Genomic DNA, 14,743 nt, shown 5'->3' on the forward strand with positions numbered 1-14,743 from the left:
TAACGGTACAACGAGCGGATAAATGTCGTTTTATTTCGTAACTTTTTTTCCTTCAGACCTCTCACTGAGAGTGTGTGTGCGTGTGTGTGTGTGCTGAGTGCTAGTTAGTGAGTGTGTACGGGCCTAGGACTCGTTGGTATGTGCCAGCAAGGGTAGCAAGGAATAATAATGCTGCCAAACACATTCTCCAAGCGTATCTCTAGTTAGACGAAGTGAAAATACCAGAGAAAATACAACAAGAAATTCTAGTGCACAACTTGTTTTTTAAAGCACCATCCATACTATCAACAAAACAAAAATGAAATAAAAATAAAAACAAGGCGCTTACACCTACAACGAAAAAAAGTTAAACGCTGAACGACGCGTAAAACGAGCAAAGCGAGCAAATGAACGTTTTGGAATTCCCGGTACCTGCTCAACACATAACACATAGAAGAGCGAGTGCTTCGAAGTTCAATTCAATTAACAAAGGTGTCATACCTGACTGTTGGTGTGAAGTGTATGTGAAACAATTACATGCAGATTTTTTTCCCCCCTTTCAACAGACGTTTAACGTGGAAGTTAATGAAATGTACATAAAAATGTATGGGTAAAGCGTTGGCTAAAGTGTTAACATTAAACAACAATATTAAAGCCTACTTTTAGGCTTAACAAAGTGAAGCCTATTTTTGAGGATGTCTTTAAATTGATTGCATACTTTTGGGCTGCAAAAGGTTAAGCAGGCAATTTAAAGAAAACAGCAAATCCCTTAACAATTTCGCTGCAGTAATAAAACGTTATTTTAGCGTTGTCATACGCTAAGGAGAAGGGAATTCAAAAATTCCCACAATTTGCAAAAGCCCTTGGTTGCTTAATGACCTTTTAAAGATTGTGGCAAATCAGGCAAACTCCACAAGTCATTGCGAAATCTTGTTAATCTCCAAAAAGTAATAAAAATTTATGATGCCAGAACATAAAATTTTTGGGCCAGAGCAAAAGAAATCGGTAAAAATTGGCTATAAATAAAATATAAAACAAAAGCATGAAACAGCAAAGGAAAGTGAATTAAAGATTGAAAACGAAACTCAAAAAAAGAGAAATATTTAAACAGAAAATATTTAAAGAAAAAACGCTTTTGCCAAAAGAAGAAGAAAAGAGGGACAAGCTAAGCTCTACCACAACAACCAACAAAAAAACAAATTTGGCAAATCTCGTTTGTTGATACGCCTTTTGTAACAAACCCATACAACAACAAAAATATGAAATACAATGTTTATCTAGCATAACCATTAAAAGCAAAAAAATTATACAAATATATATACCTATCTACATACATAAAACCGAAAATCTATGCTTATTCCTTACGAAAAAAGAAAAGAATGTAGTCGTTATATTCGCAAAAATCCAAAAAAAAAATAAACGCATAACAACCGGAAAACCCCAATCCTACTAAAATTGTATTCTAACCGCAAGCATATAAAAAATATAAACCCAGCATCACAATAAAAACAAGCAGAGAAGAAATATACGTACACACATAACTACCTACCTATCTACCTACAAATACAAGTGAATTTGAAGAAGAATACCTTCATCCTAATATGCTTTCACAACAGCGATTTTGCTAGTTCGGGCTATACTCTTCCGTTTCCGTTGGTGTTTTTGTGTGCGGCGCGCGTTTGCGTTTTTGTGAGTGTTTGTGTTATACGCCAAATTGCCTCAGAGTTTGCCTGTTGGCCTTTATGCCCAGAGGCCAGAGACGCAACTTTAGCTACGAGCACAACAAACAAATAACATAAGATTATTATTATATTTTGTTTTTTGCCACAACGAAAACAAAAGGCTAAACATAGCAGCCATGGATCTACGTTTCATATTCATCCTATTTTTATTAAAATGGAATTATACACAAGGTAAGATTGCTATCACATGGTATAGAGACATGGATTTTGTGTAATCGTATTGCTACAGACATGGGAATAGACCAAAATGAGCAAAAGAAAACCAATCAAATGATTTTCAATTAATGTAGCTATTCGAAATAAGGCAAATAAGGTGAATTATTAATGCAGCCTAGTTTACATAGTGTAACAAAGGATAATCCATTTGAAGGATGATAAAAAAGGCAAAAAAAAAAAAACAAATCTTATGTACTCTTCACTATTAATCACCTTCGCCAATTTTTAAGTACAACTTCATTCTATATAAACTTAGCCAAGCCACACTTAATATGCAAATTTTGCCCATGAACATTCCACTAAGAAACAGGGGCAAACTTCTCACCTATCAATGAGTGCAGTCCGATTCAATTTTAAGCTCAATGATAAGGAGGCCCCTTTTATAGCCGAGACCCCTTTTTATAGCCGAGTCACCTTTTTATAGCCGAGTCCGAACGGTGTGCCGCAGGGGACACCTCTTTGAAGAGAAGTTTTACATGGCATAGTACCTCCCAAATGTTGCCAGCATTGGGAAGGGAAAACCACCTCTGACATTTTTCTTCTGGTGGCCTCGCCAGGATTCGAACCTAGGCGTTCAGCATCATAGGTGGACATGCTAACCTCTGCGCTACGGTGGCCTCCGGCCACATTTAATATGGTTGGATATAATCAGGTTAGAATTTTGATTATCAATATCCCATATAAACCAATCTGCCAATTTCATAGCTTGTTCTCCTAAAAGCCCCAATTTTTATCAAAATGGACGGAAATTTTGCACCTAGTGTTCTGTCATTCCAACAATTGAGGCAAATATAAACCCAGGATTCACTGAATAAGGTTAAGCCAAGCGATCAGCCGATATACTTTTTTTTTAATATTTGGCAGTACTTGGCATTGAGGATGTCAACTTGTTCTCTTTTTACATTCATTCTTTGTTTACGTTTTCTCCTATATGATGACATTTTCAATCGTCAGATTTGACATCCTTAATGATGTTTATGGGGCCTATCCACTTTGTGTTTTGCATGTGACCTAACCTTCTATTAGTGAATCCTGATATAAACCGAATCTATTCATAAACAGATTTAGATCCCATATAAATCAATCTCCGTATTGGTTTTCCTGAGTTTCTGAAAGCCGCAATTTTCATTGCATTGTTCATTCGTTCTATATGAACTTAGTCAGCCCATAACCTACATGGATGTTGATAATCAGGTTAGAAATTTTCACACTAAACAAATGTTGGCCTCAGTTTTAATGAGGAATTTTCCGAGTTTTAATAGAAATAGTTCATGTTGTAAACGATGTTTAATTTGATACTAGACGAACCGGGCTCGCTCCGCTGCGCCTTCTTTAACTCTCTAATACCTATTTAGGGTGGGACACTTCGCCCTGAATGTGGATATGGAATTCGTGCCAATGTAGCCCATGCTCGCTTATGACGCTGACCGTCTGCGTTGGAATTCCGGTGAGAACATCGTACAACATATAAAGCGATGGTTATCCAACTCTTGCCCTATATACCTGCAAGAGAGCCATTGGCAAAGTTGGGGGTTTAGACCGCGTGTCATGCATTGGGTATATACTGCAGTTGTAAGACCCATAATGCTATACGGTGTTGTGGTCTGGTGGACTGCGCTTCAAAAGTCCTCCCACTGCTCAATACTAACCGCTGCGTCTTCTTTAACTCTCAAAAATCTTTTTGTGGTGGGACACTTCGCCCAGAATGTGGATATGGAATTCGTGCCAATGTAGCCCATGCTTATGACGCTGAACGCCTGCGTTGGAATTCCGGCGAGAACATCGGACAACATTTAAAGCGATGGTCTTGCCCTATACACCTGCAAGAGAGCCATTGCCAAAAGTTGGGGGTTTAGACAGCGTGTCATGCATTGGGTATATACTGCAGTTGTCAGACCCATAATGCTATATGGTGTTGTGGTCTGGTGGACTGCGCTTCAAAAGTCCTCCCACTGCTCAATACTTAACCGCTGCGCCTTCTTTAACTCTCAAATATCTTTTTGTTGTGCGACACTTCGCCCTGAATGTGCATATCGAATTCGTGCCACTGTAGCCCATGCTCGTTTATGACGCTGAACTCCTGAGTTCTTATTCTGGCGAGAACATCGGACAAAATTTAAAGCGATGGTTATCCAACTCTTGCCCTATACATCTGCAAGAGAGCCATTGGCAAAAAATGGGGGTTTAGACCGCGTGTCATGCATTGGGTATATACTGCAGTTGTCAGACCCATAATGCTATATGGTGTTGTGGTCTGGTGGACTACGCTTCAAAAGTCCACCAACTGCTCAATACTTAACTGCTGCGCCTTCTTTAACTCTCAAATATCTTTTTGTTGTGGGACACTTCGCCCTGAATGTGCATATCGAATTCATGCCACTGAAGTCTATATCCGCCTATCATTCTGAACGCCTGCGTTTTTATTCCGGCGAAAACAATGGACAACATTTAAAGCAATGGTTATCCAACTCTTGCCCTATACACCTGCAAGAGAGCCATTGGCAAAAGTTGGGGGTTTAGACCGCGTGTCATGCATTGGGTATATACTGCAGTTGTTAGACCCATAATGCTATATGGTGTTGTGGTCTGATGGACTGCGCTTCAAAAGTCCTCCCAATGCTCAATACTTAATCGGATCCAAAGGATGCTCCAATTGTTATAGCCACAATGTCCAGAGGCATAATTGTAGCATTAAACTCAGTGCATCTGATGGTGTCGTCCTAAGTGCGGCTGTGATGCACGAACAAGTCGGTTAAGTATGAAAGCCGCACTTAGGACGACACCATCTAATGCAGTGAGTTCAATGCTTCGTTTATGCCCCTGGACATTGCGGCTAGACAAATTGAAGCGAGCACTGCCGTGATGTTTAGGGATCTTTCTCATTGGTCATGTGTCGGCTACGGAGACTTGATACAATATCCGATGTCCCAGGCAGTGTTGATTACAAACTATTTGAGCCGCTTTTTGATAAAAAGTGCTGTACACTATTCCTGATAGAAAGGATTGGAACTACGATGTCGCTGGTAACAGAAGTTACATAGATTTCTATACGCATGGCTTCAACCTAGACGACCAGGCGACTTTTGGGGTGTACTCTAAAGATTTAGAACTGGTCATATCGAAGAGGTTATCCAACGACTGCATTGTGTATCAAGCGGAGATCCTTGCAATTGGGGAAGGGGTGGAATGGCTAAGATATAATGTCATTACGATGATTGGCATAAATATCTTCTCAGAAAGCCAGGCAGCCTTTAAATCCCGGGACAAAGTATTTCTGAACACAAAAACCGTCCTCGACTGTCACAGATTCTCAACGAGATGGTTAAGCAGTTCAAAATTCACCTGTTCTGGGTGCCGGGCCACTGAGATATCCTAGGGAATTCTAAAACAGATGAGCTTGCGAGACTAGGAACTACCCTACACATCTCAGGGATACTGGAATCTGTGAGTATGCCTCTAGCGAAATGTAAGCTAAGTTTTCAGGAACAGGCCCGAAGGCCAACGAAGGATAGATGGTCACAAACAGTAGACTGTGAGCATTCCAAAACCATGTGGCCTAATCTAGACTTGAAGAGGTTTACCGCTTTGCTTTCTTTGGGTAGAACAGAAGTCTCAGACATTTTGTCCATCATGACAGGTCACTGTCTAATCGGGAAACATGCTAAAAAACTGAAGGTTGCCAGCAATGACTTTTGTAGAAGCTGTAGGAACATCGAGGAAGAAGAGATTATAGAACAGAATTCTGTGTGTGTGTCCCACACTAGCAGTCAGAAGGATTGATTTCCACTTTAGGTTCTCATTTCTTTGAGAACCTGTCTGGTTTAGCGGATCTGAACATTCGTAAGTTATTGGGCTTTTTAAAGCGATCTGAATGGTTCAACTGTAGGAAGTAGAAGGCATCTTCCTTCATCTGTTCCCGTGGTATCACAATGGACGAAAACGTCTAAGTGAGTCTGATGGCAGACTGCCACTTAAACCTAACCCACCTATACCCATCACCATAGGATGGGGGTATACTAATCTAGTCATTCCGTTTGTAACACCTGGAAATATTGATCTAGGGCCCCTCAAGGTATATATATTCTTGATCTTCTTGACATTTTGAGCCAAACTAGCCATTTCCGTCCGTTCGTCTGTCGAAATCACGATAGCGGTCGAACGCGTAATTTTGCACAGATATTTTATTTTGATGTAGGTCGTTGGGGAGTGCAAATCGGTTCAGATTTAGATATAGCTCCCATATAAAACGATCTCCCGATTTGACTGCTTGAGCCTCTGGAATTAGCAACTTAAGTCCGATTTGGTTGATATGTTGCATGAAGTGTTCCGTTATGACTTCCAACAACTGTAACAAGTACGGTTCAAATCAGTCTATAACCAGATATAGCTTCCATATTGTAGCAGAGCCCATGGTGGTGGGTTCCCAAGATTCGGCCCGGCCGAACTTAGCACGCTTTCACTTGTTCTTATAAACGGATATTTATTTCATAAATTTAATTTTTGGTTGAGTACCAAGAAAATACCTCTTGTTAGAAAACTCTCTATATTTCCAGTCCTATGGTTTGAAGTCCAGTGAAAAATGTAAAAACCGTGAAAACCACTCGCTATTGACTTTGCAGCATTTTCATCAAATCTCTTTTAATGAAAAGTCGTTTTTCCCATTTGTTTTAAATTTTAGTTTGTAAATCTGATTAAATTGTAACTTTGCCTGCAGCTTTGAATAGTAATTTCCATATTTGTTTAACTTCTTCATGTTTGTTTGTTAAATGATATAAATATTTAAAAATAAATCATACTCCATAAGTTTTAAAGTTTTTTTTTTTCATTTCGTAACCTTTTTAACCATTAAAGCGAGAGAGAGAGAGAGAGAGGGGGAGAGAAAAAAAGATGAATAGAAAAAAAAAATACAGATAAGGGTTACTATGATTGCTAATGACATAAAGATTTAAAATCCACACGTGCGGTGCGGGGTTTACCCCCCTCCCCGCCCCATACCACTAAGGACAACTTCCCTCAATGCTAAACATGTGCCATAAGCTTCATAAGGGAAAAGCAAGGAATGTTGCCAAAAATATATGGCAAGAAATATTCATGAAAAGTTTAAGAAATACCAAGAAATTTCATAACTAAGAAATAAATTTAATAAACCTTGTGGCAGAGAGTGAAAGCAGACTGCGAAGTAGACGCACTCAGAGAATGAAGGATAGAATTCTACAAGTTTCACTCTTTGGTGTTGTTGTGAAACAAGTTGCGCTTAAACTCATTCGTATAGGAATGTCCGTCACACATACTGCAGCAGAATATCCTTTTTGGGTGTCCTAAATAACTTGGCTGCCACAAAATGCCCCAACAGAAAAGACCAAGTAAATTAGGACAAATATTCTACTCTCCTCAACAAACAGCTGCGTGTCAAGGGATAATTTAATAATCTTGTTTAGGACATGTTAAAGGATTTACTTTACATGGGCAAATGGCAACAAACAAGAGTTTTGCTAACATTCTGTTCAAAGTTGTTGGCACTCAATTTACCCTAAATACTATGGAGAATATGTAATATCTACTTTTAAATATTTAATAGTTTAATGAATTTTATTTAAGGCTTTTTTGGTTATTTTATTTAAGCAAATTAGGAAAGAGCTTTAACTAAGCGAGGCGTCAGTGCGAAAAACCCACACATAATCTGATGACTGATTATCATTAAAAATGGATTGAATCAGGCAGAGAGAAGACTTTTGAGTTTGTTTTTTATTAAATTGGAATTAAGCCTTTGAAATAGACCAAACAAGCATTCAGTTTCATTACATTGTTAAGGATATAACCATAATTGAGTTTTTTAGCTTATATCATTTTGAATGTGTCCCATTGTCAGATAATCTCATGACAAAGCTTTAGTAACACTAATCGCTCAATTCGGCTTCTCAAGTTCAGAGCAAAATTGACAGTATGGGATGTAATTGAAGTAACAAGTAAAAGCCTGCTAAGTTCTTATATACGCTGCATCATAGAACCATTTGTCAAGTTCTTTGCCCGACATCTCTTTATAGCCAGACTAACGTTAATGAGTAAAAATTTCCATGCTAATGAAGCTTTTTCGGGTTATGGCTCGATTCTGGCCATACTTGATTTGAATGTTGGAGACCATAGTAGAAGGCATTGTACAAAATGTCAGCCAAATCGCTTAAGAATTGCTCCATATAGGGGCTCAAGAAGTAACATTGCAAGATTGGTTTATATGGGAGCTACTAAAGGGTGATTTTTTTGAGGTTAGGATTTTCATGCATTAGTATTTGACAGATCACGTGGGATTTCAGACATGGTGTCAAAGAGAAAGATGCTCAGTATGCTTTGACATTTCATCATGAATAGACATACTAACGAGCAACGCTTGCAAATCATTGAATTTTATAACCAAAATCAGTGTTCGGTTCGAAATGTGTTCATTCACCGTAACGTTGCGTCCAACAGCATCTTTGAAAAAATACGGTCCAATGATTCCACCAGCGTACAAACCACACCAAACAGTGCATTTTTCGGGATGCATGGGCAGTTCTTGAACGGCTTCTGGTTGCTCTTCACTCCAAATGCGGCAATTTTGCTTATTTACGTAGCCATTCAACCAGAAATGAGCCTCATCGCTGAACAAAATTTGTCAAAATTTGAACACATTTCGAACCGAACACTGATTTTGGTAATAAAATTCAATGATTTGCAAGCGTTGCTCGTTAGTAAGTCTATTCATGATGAAATGTCAAAGCATACTGAGCATCTTTCTCTTTGACACCATGTCTGAAATCCCACGTGATCTGTCAAATACTAATGCATGAAAATCCTAACCTCAAAAAAATCACCCTTTAGTTGACAAGGGATCGGAAAAAAATTTTTCTTGGAATATTTATTTTCGACAATTAAAGAGCTTTTAGTGAAATACCATGCTACGAAAATAGTATATCGCTTGAATAACAGTCTGAACCCCATATGATCTTTATTGGTCTACGAATTTAAGTTTGGATGTAAAGTGTACTCCATTCTTAAAATACTTTATTTCAGCCCGTTATTCTCATGATGTCTGATTTCGGGGTTTTTTCGGGGTGAGGTGGTCCCCCAGACACTTAGCCCTGAAAAATATCAGCATCGTGCTCTTCTTTCAACTATCATTTTTTTAAACCCCATATTGCCATTGGCTTAGGGGAGTTTACACGATGAGGCCCAAACACATGATCCCAAAATAGGTTATCAAACTCGTTTTCTAATCTCAAATACCTTTCATTTGAGCCACACATTGGCATGGCCGAAAAATTTTTAACTTTTGGGGGGTGTTTTGGGGAAGGGGTGATGCCCTAAATACATGGTCCTACATTTGGATATCAAATTCGTATTCTACTCCCAAATACCTTTATTTGAGCCCCATATTGCGATGGTCAGTAAAAAATTGCTGTTAGTGGGGTATTTTGAGAAAGTGGTAGAACCCCAGAAAATTGGTCCCGAAAGTGGGTACAAATTCTTGATCTACCCGCCAATACCTTTCATATAAGCTCCACATTGATATGGTCGGTAAATATGGCCGATTTACGGGTGTTTTGGGGATTGGGGTGGTCCACCAAACACTAAGCCCGTGCTCTATTCTCATATATCTATACATCATTTATTTGAACCCCATATTGCCATTGACCTCAAAATTGGATATCAAATTCGTTTTCTAAACTCATTTAAACTCCTTATTGAAAATGTCAGCAAATACGTCCGGTTTGGGGTATTGGCCCTAAAAACTATAAATATTTAGTTCCACCCTTTTTAGGACCCAAATTGTCTTGGTGAGCAAATACGTCCTATTTGGGGGTTGTTATGGTGGTGAGACGTTCGCTAGACAGTTGGCCCCTACTGTTGATATCAGATACGTGGTCTACTCCCAAATACCTTTAATTTGAGTCCCATATTTCCACAGTCGGCAGACATGACCGGCTTGGGGGGTGTTTTGGGAGATGGGCGGCCACTCAGTGAGTTAGCCTTGAAAATATGTATCGGATTCGTATTCTACTCTAAAAACCCTCTTATTTGAGCCTCATATTACAATAAACAGCTACTACTTCTTATTTGGGTGGTTTTGTGGGGGTGGGGTGGCCCCATTGACACCACAATATTGATATCAAAATCGTACTTTGCTATGGTCGCAAATTTGTCCCCTTTTGGGGTGTTTGTGAGGAGAGGCGGCCCCCCAAATACTTGGTCCCATATTTGGAAATCAGATTCGAATTCTACACTCAAATACCCTTTATTTAAGTCTTGTTGGGGGGGGGGGGGGTGTTTTGGGGAAGGGGTGGACCCCCAGAAACGTGGTCCCACATTTGGATATAAGATTCGTATTCTACTCGCAAATACCTTTCATTTGAGCCCCATATTGCCACGGTCGGTATATATATCCGATTTGGGGGTGTTTTGGGGGTAGGGGTGTTCCCCTTAACACTTGGTCCGACAATTGAATATCAGATACGTTTCGTTATCCCTAATACCTTTCATTTGAGACCCATATTGTCCTGTTTGGTCTAAATATATATTTGGTAGGTTTTAGGGTGGGGTACCCCTAGGTACCCCATCCGAAATTTGAATACCAAATTTTTATTTTTAGGATACTATATATGAGAGCACACAACATTTCGCTTAAATCGCACCACCCATCTCCGAAATCTGTCGTTTCTGAAATTGAAAGGAACACAAAAACAAACAAACCCACAAGCTGCCATATAGACCGATCTCCAGTTAAAGGGTCTAAAGCCCATAAAAGCTTTATTTTTTAACCGATTTCGCTGAAATTTGAAAATTGAGTAGTTTTACGCCTCCTAACATAGAACCTAAATGTGGTTCAGATCGGACTATAGTTAGATATGGCTGTCATTTAGACCGATCTGCCGATAAAGGATCTGAAGCCCATAAAAGCTTTATTTATTGCCCGATTTTGCTGAAATTTTAAACAGTGAGTAGTTTTAGGCCTCCCGACATCTGACCCTAATATGATTTATATCGGAATATATTTAGATATAGCTGTCATATAGACCGATCTGCCGATAAAGGGTCTGAAGCCCATAAAAGCTTTTTTTATTACCCAATTTCGCTGAAATTTCAAACATTGAATAGTTTTACGCCTTCTAACATAGAACCCAAATATGGTTCAGATCGGACTATATTTAGATATAGCTGCCATACAGACCGATATCCCGATGAAGGCTCTGAAGCCCATAAAAGCTCTGTTTATTACCCGATTTCGCTGAATTTTGAATCAGTGGGTAGTCTTAGTTCTCCTGTCATCCAACCCAAATATGATTCGGATCGGATCTATCCCAATTTGAGGGTAAAAAGTGTACTCTCCTACCAAAGATCTTTTTCTGTCCTATTCTATCCTAATCGGCCTTCATCTATTATTTTTAATTCCTTTTTTCTGAATAAGATGGGAGGGCTTTTGAACACTGACACGTCCTTTCAGTTGAATACAATATATTCTCGTTCCCCTACATGACAGTATGGTGTTGATTTTTACTAGTAGGAGAGGAATAGGAGCGCCTCAGATACAAAGGAATAAATTTTTTATATCAGCTTTTTGCTATACTTGCCCAAAGCGGTTAAAGTGTCCTGTTGGATGGTGTGTTTTGGGGGTGGGGGAACCCGACCCTTAGGGTGACATTGGTGTACCAAGTTTGTACTCTTCTCTTAAATACCTATCATTTGATATCCATATTGTCTCAGTCGGTAAACAAGTCCGTTTGGGTGGGTTTTGAGATGAAGCGTCCCCCCATATTAGTTGACCCCAAAGTTTTATACCAATTCCGTGTTTTTTGGGTACCATGAGGTTGCATACAAAGTTTCACATAAATCAGTGCATCCATCTTCGAGATCTGGCGTTTTTGCAAATTGTGGTAAGAGGGGTCCGCCCACCCCCCTCTCCTTCGGATTCGATGTAAATGGGCCATATCGGTCCATGTTTTGATATAGCTGCCATACAAACCGATCTTGAATCTTGACTTCTTGAGCTAATAGAGGGCGCAATTGTTATCCTATTTGAATGAAATTTTGCACGTAGTATTTTGTTATAATATCCAATAACTGTGCCATGTATGGTTCAAATCGGTCCATAACCTGATATAGCTGCCATATAAACCGATCTTGGGTCTTGACTTCTTGAGCCTCTAGAGGGCGCAATTGTTATCCGATGGGAATGAAATTTTGCACAACGTGTTTTGGTATGAATTCCAACAGCTGTGCTAAGTTAGGTTCAAATCGATCAATAACCTTATATAGCTGTCATATAAACCGATCTTGGGTCTTGACTTCTTGAGCCGCTAGAGGGCGCAATTGTTATCCTATTTCAATGAAATTTTGCAAGAAGTATTTTGTTATGTTGTCCAACAACTGCGCCAAGTATGGTTCAAATCGATCAATTACCTGATATCGCTGCCATATAAACTGATCTGGAATCTTGACTTCTTGAGCCTCTATAGGTCGCAATTATTATCCGATTTGAAGGAAACTTTGCATGACGTATTCTATTATGACTCTCAACAACTGTGCCAAGTATGGTTCAATTCGGTTCATAACCTGAAATATTTGCCATATAAACCGATCTGGAATCTTGACTTCTTGAACCTCTAGAGGGCGCAATTATTATCCGATTTGCCTGAAATTTTGTACGACGTATCCTCTCATGACCATCAACATACGCGTTTGTTATGGTCTGAATCGGTAAAAAAGGCTTTAAAGAACAAACTTTATATAGCTCATAACGCTTGATTGCGCTGAAATTAGGAACAGTTATATAAGCTTTCGCAACATCCATACCGGGTAAGGTCAAGAGCGGGCCACATTTCGATATAGATGTCATACAACCGATCTCCTAATACAAGGTTTTGAGTTCCTAGAAGGCTCATTTACAACAAGATTTCGCTGACATTTGGAGCAGTGGAAGCGTTCTTCTTATAGAATAAGACCGCACTTTTATGTAATCAAAATTTGATTTGCTATCGGGGGTTCTCATAAAACACATAGACTAATTTTTTGACTAAATTTCTTGAGCATTTTCAAAATCTAATGTGTTATTAAATATGACCTGGAAGTGGTTCTGCTATGGCATATAGTTACAACTGATATCCACATCATTTTGTTGAGTTTTGCATTATTGAATGCAAGAAAATTCTACTTAACTGCTCTTTGTGCGAAGTTTTTGGATTATTTGATCATTAGTTTTGCAATTTTTGCAATTTGCCATAATAAGGAACCTATATTTAAACCACTTACCACACACATGCCGATCCCGAAGCAAGGAAGAAAGTTTCTCGTTTTTCTCTCAAGTTTTTCGCCAAAATTCTGTACCATTTTATAAGGAAAAATTCCCCAAAAACTAAGAAAAACTTAATTCCCATTAATTCATAATTATTTTAATTGCCAAACAGTCAGAACGCCTTCTCCGGCCAGGCAACTACCCAAAGCAGCCAACAATAGCGATGAATAAACAAAACAATTAAAAGACGCCCGGTGGAGTCAAAGAAAACTTTAGCCTAAAACTTTGCTTAACCTTAAATGCATGAATGTTAAATATCAATAATGCGAGAAGAGAAAAAAAACCTGAACACCAACAAAAACAGCCAAAAACTTAATATTGTTTTTCTAAAAGTTTGGCCACGTACTGCTACATGCACATGAGCTCGCGAGCTCTTGCGGCAGGAGGTCTCAATAAACAAAAACAAGTGGATAACCCAGAAAAAAAACAAACCAAACACAAACCAAATGCAAACAAACAACAATAAAAATATCGATTTTTATATTGTTTAGGTATATATAAACAGCCAAACAGGTGATGGGTGTATAATAAGAATGACGAAATTGAGTTATAAAATACGATGCCACAAGAGCAGGTATCGCTAAGCCGTTGAGGTTTAAATTACATTTTGGATTGAAAATTCTGAAATTCGTTTCCGACCCTATAAAGTATATATATTCTTGATCAGCGCAAAAATATGAGGCCATCTAGCCATGTCCGTCCGTCTGTCTGTTAAAATCACGATACAGTCTTTAACAAGTAAAAGCGTGCTAAGTTCGGCCGGGCCGAATCTTATATACCCTCCACCATGGATCATATTTGTCGAGTTCTTTTCCCGGCATCTCTCTTTAGGCAAAAAAAGGGTATAAGAAAAGATTTGCTCTGCTATTAGAGCGATATAAAGATATGGTCCGGTTTGGACCACAATTAAATTATATGTTGGAGACCTGTGTAAAATGTCAGCCAATTCGAATAAGAATTGCGCCCTTTGGCGGCTCAAGAAGTAAAATAGAGAGATCAATTTATATGGGAGCTGTATCGGGCTATAGACCGATTCAGACCATAATAAACACGTATGTTGATGGTCATGAGAGGATCTGTCGTACAAAATTTCAGGCAAATCGGATAATAATTGCGACATCTAGAGGCTCAAGAAGTCAAGATTCCAGATCGGTTTATATGGCAGCTATATCACGTTATGAACCGATTTGGACCATACTCAGCACAGTTGTTGGATATCATAACAAAATATTTCGTGCAAAAATATATTCAAATCGGATAAGAATTGCGCCCTTTAGAGGCTCAAGAAGTCAAGATCCGAGATCGGTTTATATGACAGCTTTATCAGGTTATGAATCGATTTGAACCATACACAGCACAGTTGTTGGATATCATAACAAAATACTTCGTGCAAAAATTCATTCAAATCGGATAAGAATTGCGCCCTTTAGAGGCTCAAGAAATCAAGACCCGAGATCGGTTTATATGACAGCTATATCAGGTT

General features: G+C 38.8%; 1 protein-coding gene across 1 annotated transcript in view; it reads left to right on the top strand.

Annotated features, from left to right (window-relative positions):
• Positions 1-1,552: 1,552 nt before the first annotated feature.
• The window catches only part of LOC106087012 (protein sax-3), a 435,183-nt gene continuing 421,992 nt past the window's right edge, over positions 1,553-14,743 (top strand). The window contains exon 1 of the mRNA XM_059364263.1: positions 1,553-1,892. Coding sequence (XP_059220246.1) covers positions 1,838-1,892 — 55 coding nt within the window. The 5' untranslated portion in view covers positions 1,553-1,837. The remainder of the gene's footprint in view (positions 1,893-14,743) is intronic.

The sequence above is a fragment of the Stomoxys calcitrans genome, chromosome 3, assembly GCF_963082655.1.
Source record: "Stomoxys calcitrans chromosome 3, idStoCalc2.1, whole genome shotgun sequence".
Taxonomy (NCBI): domain Eukaryota; kingdom Metazoa; phylum Arthropoda; class Insecta; order Diptera; family Muscidae; genus Stomoxys; species Stomoxys calcitrans.